This window comes from Sarcophilus harrisii, chromosome 4, assembly GCF_902635505.1.
Source record: "Sarcophilus harrisii chromosome 4, mSarHar1.11, whole genome shotgun sequence".
Classification (NCBI taxonomy): Eukaryota; Metazoa; Chordata; class Mammalia; order Dasyuromorphia; family Dasyuridae; genus Sarcophilus; species Sarcophilus harrisii.
Genome location: NC_045429.1, coordinates 301,909,502 through 301,923,773, shown reverse-complemented (window position 1 = coordinate 301,923,773; position 14,272 = coordinate 301,909,502). Strand labels below are relative to the sequence as shown.

The following is a 14,272-nucleotide window of genomic DNA, read 5'->3' as shown; positions in this document are numbered from 1 at the left end:
GGCTGTGGTCAGGGATTTAGAAGAGATTCTTGATACATTCTCATCATTATATGCAATAAATCTCCACCCCCAATTCAGTTTCTAAGTTCCAGAGTGAGGTTCAGTTATACTCATAAGTCCCTCATATTGGGAGCAGAGCACACAGCTGTGTCCTCTGTCTTTCTCTCCTCTCTATCCACCACACACCACATATCCCCAACTCAGCTGCAAAAACATTTAAGTCTCCCTAGGCGTTGGGGCCTCACCTCCTGTGGGAGAGAGGGAGTGGCAGGAGCACATTAGTCCGGGAAAAGGTGAGACACTGGAAAAGCCAGTCAGGTGTTTCTATTCCAACTGGAAATATAGAGTCACAGAGTTTATCAGAGCAGTTTCAGAAAAACAATCTACCAGTATAGTCAGAAGTGACTGAAGGGGAATCTCTCAACAAGTTGGCTGAGTTGGGGGGGCCTGGGAAAGCTAGGATAAGAGCTGGCCCCAGGCTATAGAGGGACAGAACTCTGAAAAGATGTACTTAAATCTAAATCAGCAAGGTACTTATAGTTAAGTATATACTTAGTACTTAGTATGGTGACATAATGGTTGCACATGTTCAGTGTGCTGTAGTGATATAATTGTACTGAAGTACTTAAAGAGCTGGGACAACTGGGAACGATATCTCAGCCACAGACACAAGAGAAGACGACAGACTCCAGATTCCAAACTCCATCTTTGACTAGCCACGTAATAGCTCTCCTGCCTCCTTCACTCCTCCACTAAGACCAAAGACTCGGCCTGATCCCGAGGTCTTCCAGAGAGCTAGTCCGGAAGTTACACCAGGCATCACCAGATATGTGTGCATATAACTTAGCTAACATCTATCTCTCCAAACATCAGTTCTAATAAGAGCTGCAGAAATAATGGGTACTAAAATTTACTTACTTTCCCCTAATTCTCTTTTTTGTTCTCAACACCACCACCACCAAACCTAAACTTTCTTTTACAAACATGCCACAAAATTAGCAACCATCTCCCTGAAGGCTCCTTCCTTCCCTGAGAAAACTCACAGAAAACCCAAGTATCCCTAGTCCTATACAGATCTGGTCACTCACCAAGGAATACCTGGGATGCTCTCCCAAGGTCTGGGACATGGGCAATTTAAAAAGCCTGCAGGAACCAGCATAAAAAATTAATTATAAAAAATAATTTACAAGAGAAATACTTACCTTTAACTCAATAGTTAAGAGAAAAACAGACTTAAGAATTAAAAGACCTAACCTCCAGCCTTGCACTGTGATTGCATGATCTCAATTGTACATTTTGTTTTCATCTAAGATATGGAGATATATAAACATACAGTAATAATGCTTCATTTATCCAAAAGCCAACTGCTATCTGTCCTTGGCATATACAACTATTTTCCAAGAACCAGAAAGCCAAATGAAAAGGCCTCCAGGAGTTCAAAATAGACTTTATTCTATGCACTTTACTCACAAGTAAACACATGAAAGCTTCATTCATTCTTTTTACTTAGCAGGTTTCTCAGCAACAAAAATAGCTGATATTTACATAAGGTTTTAATATTTACAAAGGGCTTTTCCTACATTTTCTCATTTGATCCTCAACATGGCTATGGTTTCCTATGCAGATATTATTCCTATTTCACAGAATTAGAAATTGAAGCCAGAGAGATGAAGAAACTTGCCTTTGGTTCAGCAACTAGTAAGAGGGGGGAAGAGGGAGGCGCGCAACACCAACCAAACAAAGTCTCTCTGAATTCAGTAATGCTCTTTCTGCTAAGCCACACTGCCTCTAATTCATGAGTTAAGAGGCACCAATGAGAAGCAAGGAAGCATTCCAATAGCAAGAAGTAACAACAAACATAGAGACAACAAATATTTTAAAAGTAAATATATGAACATGAAACTGAAACTGCACAAACAAAATTAAAATATCTAGAACAAGAAGGGAAGTGGTTGAGTGTGAAAACTTTGTATGCACAATTTTGTTAAATCTGATACAGCTTTTCTTTAGAAGATAATGCACACAAATACCAGAAATATTCAAGGTCAAAAGCAATTCCCAATAAAGAAATGGTCAAAGGACATGAACAAATAGTTCTCAAATCACTAATAATAAAAAACAAAATCAAAACAACTCTGAGGTTTACCTTCACACCCAGAAAAGTAGCAATGGTGACAAAATGATCAGTATTAAAGGTTGTGGAGAGTCAGGCAAGCTAATAATGCATGCAATTCACTGAAGGTGGGGCTGTGAACTGGTCCAACCATTCCAGAAAATAATTTGGAATTCTGTAGAGTCATTAAAATATTCATGCCCTTTGCTCAAAAGATTCTACTACTAGAATATATTCCAAGGAAATAAATGAAAAAAAAAAAAAAGGCTCCATATGCATAAAAATATTTATAATAGCACTTTTTGTGGTGGCAAAGAACTGGTAACCAAGTAAATGTCCATCAATTATGGAATGGCTTAATAAATTGTGGTACAATATTATAGCATAAGAAATAATGAGCATGATGAATATAAAGAAGCATGTTAAGACTTAGACATACTAATTCATAGTGAAGTAAGCAGAACCAGAAAACATTAACAATGAGTACAACAATGTAAGATGAAAGAACCACAAGAATATCAAATCTGAATGTTGCAAAATTACCAAGAACAATTTTAGCCCCAACAAAAAGATGAAAAGACAGAATACCTGCTCCTTTTTTAAGGGGTCAGGGTCCACAGATATGGAACAATACCTGTAATAACTTCGGTTTTCATTATTGATTAGTTTTTTTCATTAGTTTAATTTCATTAGTTTTTTTCATTCTTAATTAATTTTGCTGAATTTTCTTCCTTTTCAAAAATTGTTTATTATTAAAAAAAACCTTTATTACAAAAAGAGAGTTTATTCCACTCTCTGGAAACAAGAAGGAAAACCTAGGGGAAACCTAGGCAATGTGAAAAAAGATTAAAAATCTTTTTTTAAAAAGCAGATTTAAAAACAAAAAAAGTACAGAACTCCAGAGTTCTGGAGGAATAAGTGATTACTCACACTTTGGGGAATCCCTAAGGGCATTATATAGTCCTATAAATGATCTTCAAAATTGTAACAAAAAGAAGTTACATATTCTACTCCATATATTCTATTTATGAAGGCTGGTTACTTTGTAATAAAATTTACAAAGAGTCCCATGAAAATTGACTTCAAAATTAAAAAAAAAATACGATTTGGACTTAAAAGGTAAGCTTCAATAAAAAGTTCATTTACATAAAACAGCTCCTTTCCCCACAATGTCAGATAAAAAGTATTATTCTACCTTCTACAATGCTTTCAAATATAAAATGAGATAAATGTTATGTGTTCATTTTTAAAGAGATACTGAATTAAGGTCCTATATAAGGAGATAGGCCCTTGGAACTAAATTATGGAGATAGAGAAGAGACATCCTCACCCACACTCTTACTACACCTGATTTTTCTTACCAAAGTTCCCCATTTTGGTAACTTCACCTCATGGTAGATATAACCCTCTTACCTTTGGCATGAAAGGTCCAACCACTCCGCCAATACTCCTGCAGCTGCACTCGTTCCTGCTGCCCTAGGCTACAGACTTCACTGTAGAACTGTCTCTCTATGTGCACGTAAGCAGCAGGAATGGCACCAGCTACCCCCTTAGCCCCAAAAAATCCATTCACTTCAGGTGAAGCTAACAGAATATGGTATTCAGCCCGAGTGCCCAGGACCAGGTCCATGTAGGCCTGAGTCAGGTTGAAATAACCAGTGGTAAGGTAGATCTTAGCACCCCTCTCTGCCTCTGTCAGCAGTGTCTCTGTAACAATCTCATCAATTTTAATCTCAAAGGGCTTCATCTGAATCAGTGGATAAATCCAGGTATCAGGAGCTGGTCTCCGATCACCAGCTGCTGCTGCATCTTCTTGGGTTAGAAGGGAATCACTGTGAAAGGTCTGGGCATGGAGCAGCTGCTGTCGAGTCCGGGCTGCATTGATCACATCCATGACTCTCTTGTTGGCTGCCTCACAATACGCTGTTTGATCTCCTGCAAAAGAGCATAGGCAGATCAGTGAAGAAGGAAAAGAAACAAGTGGGACTCAGAAGCCATGATTCTTTAATGTCAAAGCACAGGCACTGATAATAATAAACATACAGCCCTTTATACACTAAGTGGTGGTAGCTTGGAAATTCTCTTAATTGGTTTCTATTAAAACCAGGGCTGTTTACCAGAGTTGACTAGTTGGGAGAAAGAGATTAAATAGAAGTAAAATAACTATATAGGAATAGGACCTATATAGAAATAGACCTTGGCTAATCTCATTGGCACCATGCTCTATCACCTATTATTGTCTACTTACCATAAAATACTGGTATATGACTTAAGTGAAGAAACTATATGTGAAGTATTTTAATCCTTACATGCTATGACAGCTAAATTTTTTTTGTTTCTTTTTATCAGACAAATTATTTCATTTGTTTAAAGAATTGCCCTACAAAGGCAAACCAGCAATTGATCTGCAACTTCTTAAACTACTACCAAATACTACATGAACTAAGTAACCACATATCTTCTTAGAGCACAGTGAATAAATAACTTATTTTGTCCCTGAATATCTTCTCTTAAATCCCTTCTTTTGGATGACTTTTTCCACAGAATTTCTCCTCAAGTCATCTTCAGTCTCCTGAGCACAATCTCACTACTACCCACTCCTGACCACAAAATAGTATTGATATCTCTCTTTATCCAAATGATTTCTCCTCTTTACATGTTCGAGGCTGTCTTATAAAATTTAAATTATGAATAAAAACACATGTTGACTATCTCAGGTTTGCTTAAACAGCTATACCCTGTTGAAACTCCAAAAAAAAAAAAAGAATGAAACAAAACAATTCTAAAGTCAAAGTCTACGCAAGACCTAATATCCCCTTTTACATCTTTATAAATTATAAAATATAATCCCTATGTTCAAGGAGTTTTCCATCTTGTAGAAGAGGTAAGACAGTCATACAATCTGACATCAGAGATAAGCAGAAAATGCAACAACACAACTATATTAAGTTTGATGATGAGACCTGGAATCCACCTTAAAGACTTAAGTGAATAGAGATGAGAGGATTTTAATCTCAAAGGGCTTCATCTGAATCAGTGGATAAATCCAGGTATCAGGAGCTGGTCTCCGATCACCAGCTGCTGCTGCATCTTCTTGGGTTAGAAGGGAATCACTGTGAAAGGTCTGGGCATGGAGCAGCTGCTGTCAGAAAATTGTCAACGATTTTTTTTCTTCCATTCAACACGAATTTATTAAGTGCCAGACCAATGAACACAAACACTAAAACAAAATACTTTCCTCTTTAGATATAAAAATAAACATATGTGGTATCATGCTCTAAAATAAGGGTTCTTAATTTGGGTTCCTCAGATACCTCCCCCAAAAAAGGGGATTTCAGAAGTTTGTAAAATTAGATGAAGGAGGGGGAAAGGACATTTTTATTATTATTGACATCTAACTGAAATTTAGCATTTTCTTTCCTTTATTCTTACACTTAAAAACATTATTCTGGGAAGAGATTCACAAATTTCACCAGATTTTTGTGCCAGAAGTCCAAGGCACAAAAAGATGAAGTATAAGTATTGCTCTAGAATTTATCCCACAGAAACATTTCCACTCTACAAAGTGAATTCATTTTTGGTTTCTAATGAAACCTTCAATCTATAGGAAAAGAAGGGAAAGGAATGGGCTGCCTGACAGGAATGGTAGCACAGAGTGGTTAAAATGGGCTTCAAAAGAAAAAGTAGTTGAGGATGGTCTTGAAGACGCAGATACTATTATGTGTCTAAGGTGGAATGGGAACCTTAGTTCTCTCTGCCATTCCACAAACTCTCCTGCCCTCGGCCTCCCGTCATGATACCCTCATTAAGATGCTAGTACTTGTGATTTCAACCACAAACCTTCTTGAAGACAATCAGCTGAAACCACAGGAATTGAAAGAATGCAAGTACCCAAGGGAACTGTTAACCTCCACCAAGATTTCCCTGCATGCAAAGAGTGGTGTTCACTATCCAGGCAGGAGGCTACAGAGCAGATAGGAACTGCAGAAGTCCCTTGTATGCCAATGGTTTGGGAGGAAAATGCTCCTGAACAATTCAGTCAATGCATCACAAAGACAGTCATTTACTAGAGCTGTTTCCTATAAGAACTGGGCAGGCACTTGGCTCACTGCCCCAAGTACATAGCAAAGAATCCATACTGTTCCCACCCTTCCCGGTGCCAGATCTTTTATAGCACAGATCCTCCTCTCTGGCTAGGCTCTGGTGAAGTTTCTTTCATTCAAAGCTTGGACCTCTTTTCCTGCAAAAAACTGAAAAACCACTCAACTTAAAGCTACTACCCTACGGATTTTTATCAAATTTTATTTGAAATGTGTATCCAAATCCCCAAGACATGAATGCTTTTTTTCAATCCAAGCTAAGATTCTGAACATATTGGCAACATACTACAAAAAGGCAGGTAACTCACTCTTTTGCTTCTCATCCCTGCCCAAACAAAACCTCAGCAAACTTATACAACACAATCCCCTTACCTTTGTAAGGATGTACCATCCCTTCCACCATCTGTACAGAGTCATCACCCTGAAGCTGTAAGGACACATCCCCTACTGCATTCACAAGCTCTGTGAAGAAGTCAGCAATCTCTGGGCAGTCCTGCAGAAACACATATCGGTCCTGGCGATTGGTGAAGTAGGAGTCACTCAGGTTTGCACTAGAAGGAGGGAAACAGAGGGTAAAGATCCTATTTCTTCAAAGGCTAGACTAGTCACTCAAGTTTACAGTCTTGGAATCAAATCATACACTATCCTCTCACATCTACTTATTGCCAAGTCTTGTTAAGGAGACAGAAATCAACACTTCTCACATTTGTTCTCTTTTCCCCACAAATACCAATCAGCATAGTTCAGGCCCTTATAATCTTTTGCCTAAATTATCAAAATACCCTCCCCCCAACTGGTCTCCCTGACTTGTTTCTTCCCACTATGAAAAAAAACAAGCTATAAACAGGACTATATCGAATAAGGGAAGAAAAATTATAGAAATTAAAAGGTATCAAAGAAAGACTTTCTGTAGCAGGTAGGATTTTGGCCATGACTTGAAGAAAATCAGGAGGTTGAAATGAGGAATAAAAGGATTACAGGCATGAGAAGCAACCAAGGAAAATAGTCATAGTGCTTAGATGGAGTACCTTGGAGGAAAAGCAAGGAGGCCAATATCACTGGATTAGAGTAAATAGGGATGGAGGGGTCTGATGCATAGCATATAACTCAAGAAAGACTAGAAGGGTGGAGGGAAGAGAGGGGTTATGGAGGGTTTTGAATATCCAACAAGAGGACTTTCTATGTGATTCTAGAGGCAACTGGGTGCCAATGGAGTTTATGGAGTAGAGACAAGGATGATATGGGTAAGACTTGCCCTTTAGACATTTTTGACATTTGAGTGAAGAAGAGAACAGAGAGGAAAGAGACTTGTGGCCAGATACTAACAAGTTATTTTCAATAGTTCAAGTGCTTACACCTGGGTAGCAGTATCAGAAAACAGAAGGGGACAATTCAAGATGTTACCACAAAAATAAAACTACAGGCCTTGCAATATATTAGATAGGGAGCATGAGGAGGCTTGACAAACATGCTTTTAATGGATTTTTGTTCACTGACAGTTAATGCAGAAAGTCATAGGATACCCTCCATGAAAAAAAGTTGGCCAATTCAACTCCAGTTACTCCAATCCTTAAACTATGTGAATGGCCACTATACAACATTATACAAAGCAAGGAAGGAGAAACAAATAAGATAACCCATGCTTTAAAGAATTTACTATAACCACATGAAAAAGCTGCAGAAAATACTAAATTACACTTCTGTAAAGAAAAGACAAATCACTGGTTGGAAGTGGCCAGATGGAAGAGGCAAAGCTTAAACTGAACTTTTTAATGGTAGATAGGCCAACAAGAATACTGGACTCCTCCTGGAAGTAATAGTATGACCATAATCCTGCCATTTTTTAGGACTGTGATAGCAAGAGATACTTTAGAGAATTACGCTCACAATTATATTTCTCAATAATAGGAAAAAAAAAAAACATATTTCCTACATCACATAAAAGATCCATAAGCTGCCAGAGGATGTCAATGCTAAGGAAGACACCTAGAAAGCATCTTCATGAGGGAGTGTGAGGAAAGAGGTTTTTCTAAATACCTAAATTTTTATTTTCCCAAAGCTCCATTATTTCCTCCAAAGTAATCTTGGGAAAAAACAAAAACAAAAAAAGCTCTAATGAGATACAGACAGAGGCTAACTCACCCACTCAAGATCACACTGTTGTCAAAGAGATAAACTTTAATGTGTTGAAGACCAATGGTCTCATTGAAGCGTTCAGGAATAAGGAGGCGGAGAAGTCCACGAAGGTTTGGAGTGTGGAAAAGGGAGACACGAACCTGCTCAGGAAACCTCCGCAGTAATGGGAGCAACATTGTGCGAGAGTTCTTCCGACCTAGAAATGAAAAGAAAGCAGAAACAAATGCTAACATGGAGAGGACCACTGACACCAAATCCCAATAAAACTGTTGGTCAGCATATAATTGCCGATCTTAACACCAGTTGTTTGCTTCAGTTTCTCAAACTAACTGGTGCTAAGTCTAGGCAGGGAATCCTCTCTAACCACATATTAGAACATCCACAAGATAAAGAAGAGATGAGATTGGTTGAATCCTCTTGGGTTATGTGACAGATATATCTCTTTCCAAGGATAGTGAGGACAGTGGAATTTTTTTAAAGAAAAAGTTCAGAGGATGCAAAGGGGAGAACTACCTACCTCTTGATCCTCGGGTAAAATCTAAGAGAATGGAGACTTTGAGGTCTGAAGAAAAATTTGCTTGGAGTGACCTTTCTAGACTACTTTCTATACAATCCACCTGTTGATAGATGGGGAAAAAAAAACCCAAAGAACATATAAAGGACCCAAATAATATTTTGGATACTTGTAAGATCTGCCCCTATTAATATTGTAATGCTATCTAACCAAAGACACTGAAATTACAAACAAACTATTAGTTTTAGGGGGAAAAAATACCATAATAGGTCAAACAAAAGAAAAATTTTATGAAGGCATCCCAATCCACAATTGCTAAAACTGTGGCATTCAGAAAAAGAATGATTACATGTCAAAAGACATGTTTCCTAGACTATAAATGCAACTGTTTTCAAAATTATTTTTAGGATTTAAGCTCTCAAATACATTGCAACCAATCAGATAAAAATTTATAGAGAAGCAAAAAGACAACCATGTCAATAATACTACTCCATAAATATTTATAAATGAATTAGCCCAATATACAACTCTTCAACCTCCTTAGATTGGAGAGGACACTGCTCACATATAAGAACCAACAAGGTTTTCAAACTTTCAACTTCTATACTAAGTGATTCTCAAAAAAAAAAAAAAAAAAAAAAAAGTAAGCTCCAAAGAGAAAAGCAGAAAAATAGAAGCACTTAGGCCAATTTGCCTTTTCACATTTAAACCCCTCCCCCATTTTCAAGTACCTAAATAAAAGCAAATTAAAAAAAAACCATTTACTATAAGAAAAGATGCCTACTTCAATACCCCCAAAGTCACAAAACAAACCCAGAGGAGCAAATCTAAAAGGATAGCCTCCTTCACTTTAGGGTCACAATAAAAGTTATAAGTTCAATCTGCATACAGAAATATATTTACATTCTATATATAGATATAGCTATATATAGATTCCTAATCATCTCAGAATTTCCCCATGCTAATAGTCATCACAGATGACAAGTATGGCATTACAGAAAGTTACTGGCTATTTAAAAAGTTAAATATATAAATCATACTTCATCTAATTCATACTAACAACAGAACAATCAGATCTGATCTATATTTCTTATCTAGCATATGGAAGCCATCCTAGAAGGCTTCCAATAAGTAGTATAGCTAAGAAAAACAAAAGGAAAGGAAGACATCAGACTACCTTCTGATTCATTCCCCCATCATCTCTAGTCGTATCTCCATGTAACCTCCACATTTGTACAAAATAGATGGGAGTTCAGGTCATAGCAACTTTGTTCTTTAATTAGAACATAAACTTTTGTACTAGTTCTCCTGACATCTGGAATAACAGAGCCTCTTGTCAATTGTGTGAGTTTCTAACTATTGACTCTTAACATAGGGGAAAACAAGATCACAGGGTTTAAGGAAATGGATATATTGATGCAGCTGATAGCACTGCTTTCTCAAAACATTTACACTTACCAATTCCTGTTCCAAAGGACCTGTGCCAAGGTACAGAGAGGCCATCACTACTCGCCTCTTGGCTGTCTTTATCTGTCCCTTTAAAAACAAAAAACACAAGACTATAAATACTCACAATCCCCGTTTTTAAAAGCTTCTTATTTCCAGCCTAAGCAATCCCATACTATTATATGCAAGCCAGAACTCTATGACAAATTAATATTCATTACATGGCCATGGTAGAAGTTTGTAAAAAGTCTACAAAGGTTAATTGAAAATAATCATTACATTCCTTGATGCTCCTGGCATATAATTCAAATCATGCCCATGCAAAAATAAAAGGAGAAATGATGCAGGCATTTGAGGCCAAAGCAAAGAAATCACAAGCTTTTGACACAGAAAGGAATGTATGTCTACAATCTACATAATCTGGTTTTCCCAGTCTGATGAAAGGGTCTTTTCCCCTGACAAAACTCACCTTCATGAGCTCAAAAAACTCTGCTGGAGAAGATAACACCTTAACATGAGAGCTAGAAACACCAAACTCTGGAACCAAGTTTCTTATCCACTGAAACCTGTGAACCCCCTCGGGACACAGGCAGCAAGGTGGGGAGGTGACCTGAGGAACAGGTGGGGATAGCAAAGGAGCCAAAAGGAGCCATGGTGACCTAGGTAAAAAAAACAAAAAAACAAAAAACTATTTTGTTACATTCTACCACAAATTCCCCCAAAAGTTGCTCCAGAAATGATCAAGAGGCAACACAACTATTTTGACATAGTTCAAGAAGAATTTTTCTTGATTATTAATGCAGCCATTGGGAAAGACTGGAAGGGAGATGCAAATAAAGGAGGGGAAGGGAAGGGGCATTTATCACATGCCTATGACCCAGATGCACAACAAGCAAAGAATCTACTTCTTTAAAAGTTAAATTTTAAGAGAAAATTTAGTAGCATCTAGGGTTGAGGAAAAAAGCAATCCAATGGGTTAAAAGGAATTGCCTTTTCCCCATTAAAAATATCATTTCAGACTCAATTACATTGTGGTGGGCCATATCTTGATATCTGATAGGGTTATGGAGTTGTGTGGTCAGAATCAGCCTATCAGAACTCTCATCAGGAGGCTGAAACATGATTGACAGTAACTAGTTTTGGCAAGGAAGAAATAGTGGGAACTCTGGTCCAACAAGAATCCCACAAAGGTGGGACCCATTCTGTTTCATGACTGCTGCAGTTATCTATTAACAGGCAAATCCTCCTCAATACAAAAAGAAAAACTGTGGAAAAGAATGCTGAAACATCCCAAGGCCTAGACGACTAAAGATTCCAGGAAGATGATTTCACTTGTTAGCTTTACAACAAAACATAGAGCTTCCTAAGGTTTGTAAATACCTTTGCAAATAAGCCAAATGCCTTTACAGATAGCTTTTCCAGAAAGCCCACCAGTTTGTTTCTACCAATTCACCATAAGGCTTAAGTTGGTTGAAAGAAGATAACTAACTAGGGCTTGGGTTTTATTAATACCATGTAATGGGTGAGAAAGAAGTTATGCTTCATAATAATATCCATAATTACTCTTCAAATTGAATGATAGCTTGTCCATTTCTTAAATCTCACTATGTTTATAGATATTAATGGGCAGCTACAACTCTAGATTCAAGATGTACATAGTTGATTACTGCCTCAATCTAAATCTGTAAGCCAACAACCTCCATCAATATACTTCTACGTTATCTTCAATATAATGGAGGGATCATTCTTGATAACAGAAAAATTCACATGCAAAAAAAAAAAAAAAAAAGAGAGAGAGAGAGAGAGAGAGAAATAGCACAAGTGATTTTTCCCAAAACAACCTCCTAAAAATGACAACAGTAGTATTTGCTAACCAATAAGACAGAAACAAATCAGTCCCTACTTTCAAAGGGAAAATCTCAAAATGTACTAGTAGACTAAAACATCCACACACAAAAATAAAATGCAAAGTAACTGTGGGGAGGATAGACAACAAAAATAATTTTGGGAATTAATTATGGACTCTTAATCGATAGCACCAGAAGTGAGCTAGAGTAATTAAGAACATCTACAAATAGTGGACAGATAGAACAGTTGGATGAAAGATGCAAAGAGAAAAATTTGGAATAGATGCAAGGGAAAACTTCGAAGCAATTAAAAAACTGTCTAAAAATTGAACAGGCTCCTTTTAAGGCAGGTGGTAAAGACTACACTAGAGAGGTGAGAGGTCTTCTAGCAGTGGCTAGATTGTTTCAAATGATGTTTCCTATATAAGTTGAACTATGAGTAAAGTCCTTTATAACTATCAAATACTGTGAATTTGACATAGATGATCCTGCAAATAAAACCAAGACAGTTAAAGAGTAGTCAAACGGAGCAAAATATCCAAGACAAACATTATAAAAATCTAGGAAAAAAAGAGAAACAATTCAGGAAGGACTAGTCAATGAATACCATAGAGAGATCAAGAAGAATGAACTAGAAAAATAGGTGAGTAGATTTAATAAAGAGATCTCTGGAAACCTTGAAGAGTTTAGTTTCAGTCAAATAGTAGGAATGGAAGCCAGATTGCAAAAGCTTAAAAAGAACTGGAGGTAACATATAGCTTTATCCATCTAGGTGTGTAACTGTAAAAGAAAGGAATACAGGTATAAATTTGAGAGGGATGTCATAGTCAAATTAAAGTTTTTCTTTAAAAGGATGAGGAGATAAGGACATATTTGTAGGCCGTAAAGAAAGGAGCTAAAAAGACAAAAGAGGCAGGGTGGATGAAAAGGGCAAGGTCCAGGATGAGAGAAGATGAGATCAATACTACATTTTGAGGAGTTGGCCTCAGACAGGAGAAATCCACCTGTTTCTTAGAGAACGAAGTAAAAAAGGAAACTACATTTAGAGGATTTAAAGTATAGAAGTGGGGAGAAAAGAGCAGGCCCAACAGATTATTTCTATTTTCTCAGTAAAGTATAAGCTGTTTCGTAAGCTTTGTTCAAAAGAGATAGAGAATAGGTGGTATATGTAGCTTGAGATAAAAGATGGAAGTGATACTATGGGAAGGGTAGTAGTCAATCAAGGAAGAGTAGAAAAGAACTGCTATGCAGAAATGACTTGGTATTGGATACATTTCCAACTCAATAGCCAGGGTAGTACTATTTCCTTTAACAATATTCAGGAGGTAGCTAGGTGGAGCAGTGGACAGAGCACCAGCCCTGAAGTCAGGAGGCTGCAAGTTCAAATCTGGTCTCAGACACTTAATATTTTCTGGCTGTCTGACCCTGGACAAGTCACTTAATACCAAGTGCTTTAGAAAAAAACAAACAAACAAACAACACAATATTCATCAGTATAAACAGAAGAAAAGTAAGGGGTTATCAAGTTTGGGTGTGGATAAAACAAGATCGATAAGACAAATGGTAAAGGAGTTGGATGGATGGTAAAAGACAATGTACTGATTAACTAGAGTCAAGGTTGGAAAACATGGATGATGGTCTAAGAAAGCAGGAAAGGCTAGACTGAATGGAAGTTATGATGAGAAGGTAATGATATAGAGATAAAAGAATAAGAATTTATGTCTGAGACCATAAAAAAGGGAAAAGGATGCACATGTGCAAAAATATTTGTGGCAGCCCTTTTTGTAGTGACAAGGATCTGGAAACTGAGTGGATGCCCATTAGTTGGAGAATGGCTGAATAAATTATAGTATATGAAGGTTATGGAATATTATTGTTCTATAAGAAACAATCAGCAGGCTGATTTCAGAGAGGCCCGGAGAGATTAACAGGAACTGATGGCTGAATGAAGTGAGCAGAACCAGAACATTGTACACAGTAATAGCAAGATTGATTGATTCTAACAGAAGTGGCTCTTTTCAACAGTTCCAATAGATTTGTGATGGAGACAGCCATCTTCATCCAAAAAGAGGACTGGGGGGACTGAATGTGGATCACAACATAGTATTTTCATTTT

General features: G+C 37.2%; 1 protein-coding gene across 2 annotated transcripts in view; it reads right to left on the bottom strand.

Annotated features, from left to right (window-relative positions):
* PGS1 (phosphatidylglycerophosphate synthase 1) overlaps nt 1–14,272 on the bottom strand; it is a 44,692-nt gene that overhangs the window by 19,781 nt on the left and 10,639 nt on the right. For both annotated transcript variants that reach the window (XM_031965575.1, XM_031965576.1), the window contains exons 2-7: nt 10,779–10,968; nt 10,322–10,399; nt 8,867–8,966; nt 8,356–8,545; nt 6,586–6,764; nt 3,527–4,048 (exon numbers count right to left, since the gene is read on the bottom strand). In XM_031965575.1, coding sequence (XP_031821435.1) covers nt 3,527–4,048; nt 6,586–6,764; nt 8,356–8,545; nt 8,867–8,966; nt 10,322–10,399; nt 10,779–10,968 — 1,259 coding nt within the window. The remainder of the gene's footprint in view (nt 1–3,526; nt 4,049–6,585; nt 6,765–8,355; nt 8,546–8,866; nt 8,967–10,321; nt 10,400–10,778; nt 10,969–14,272) is intronic.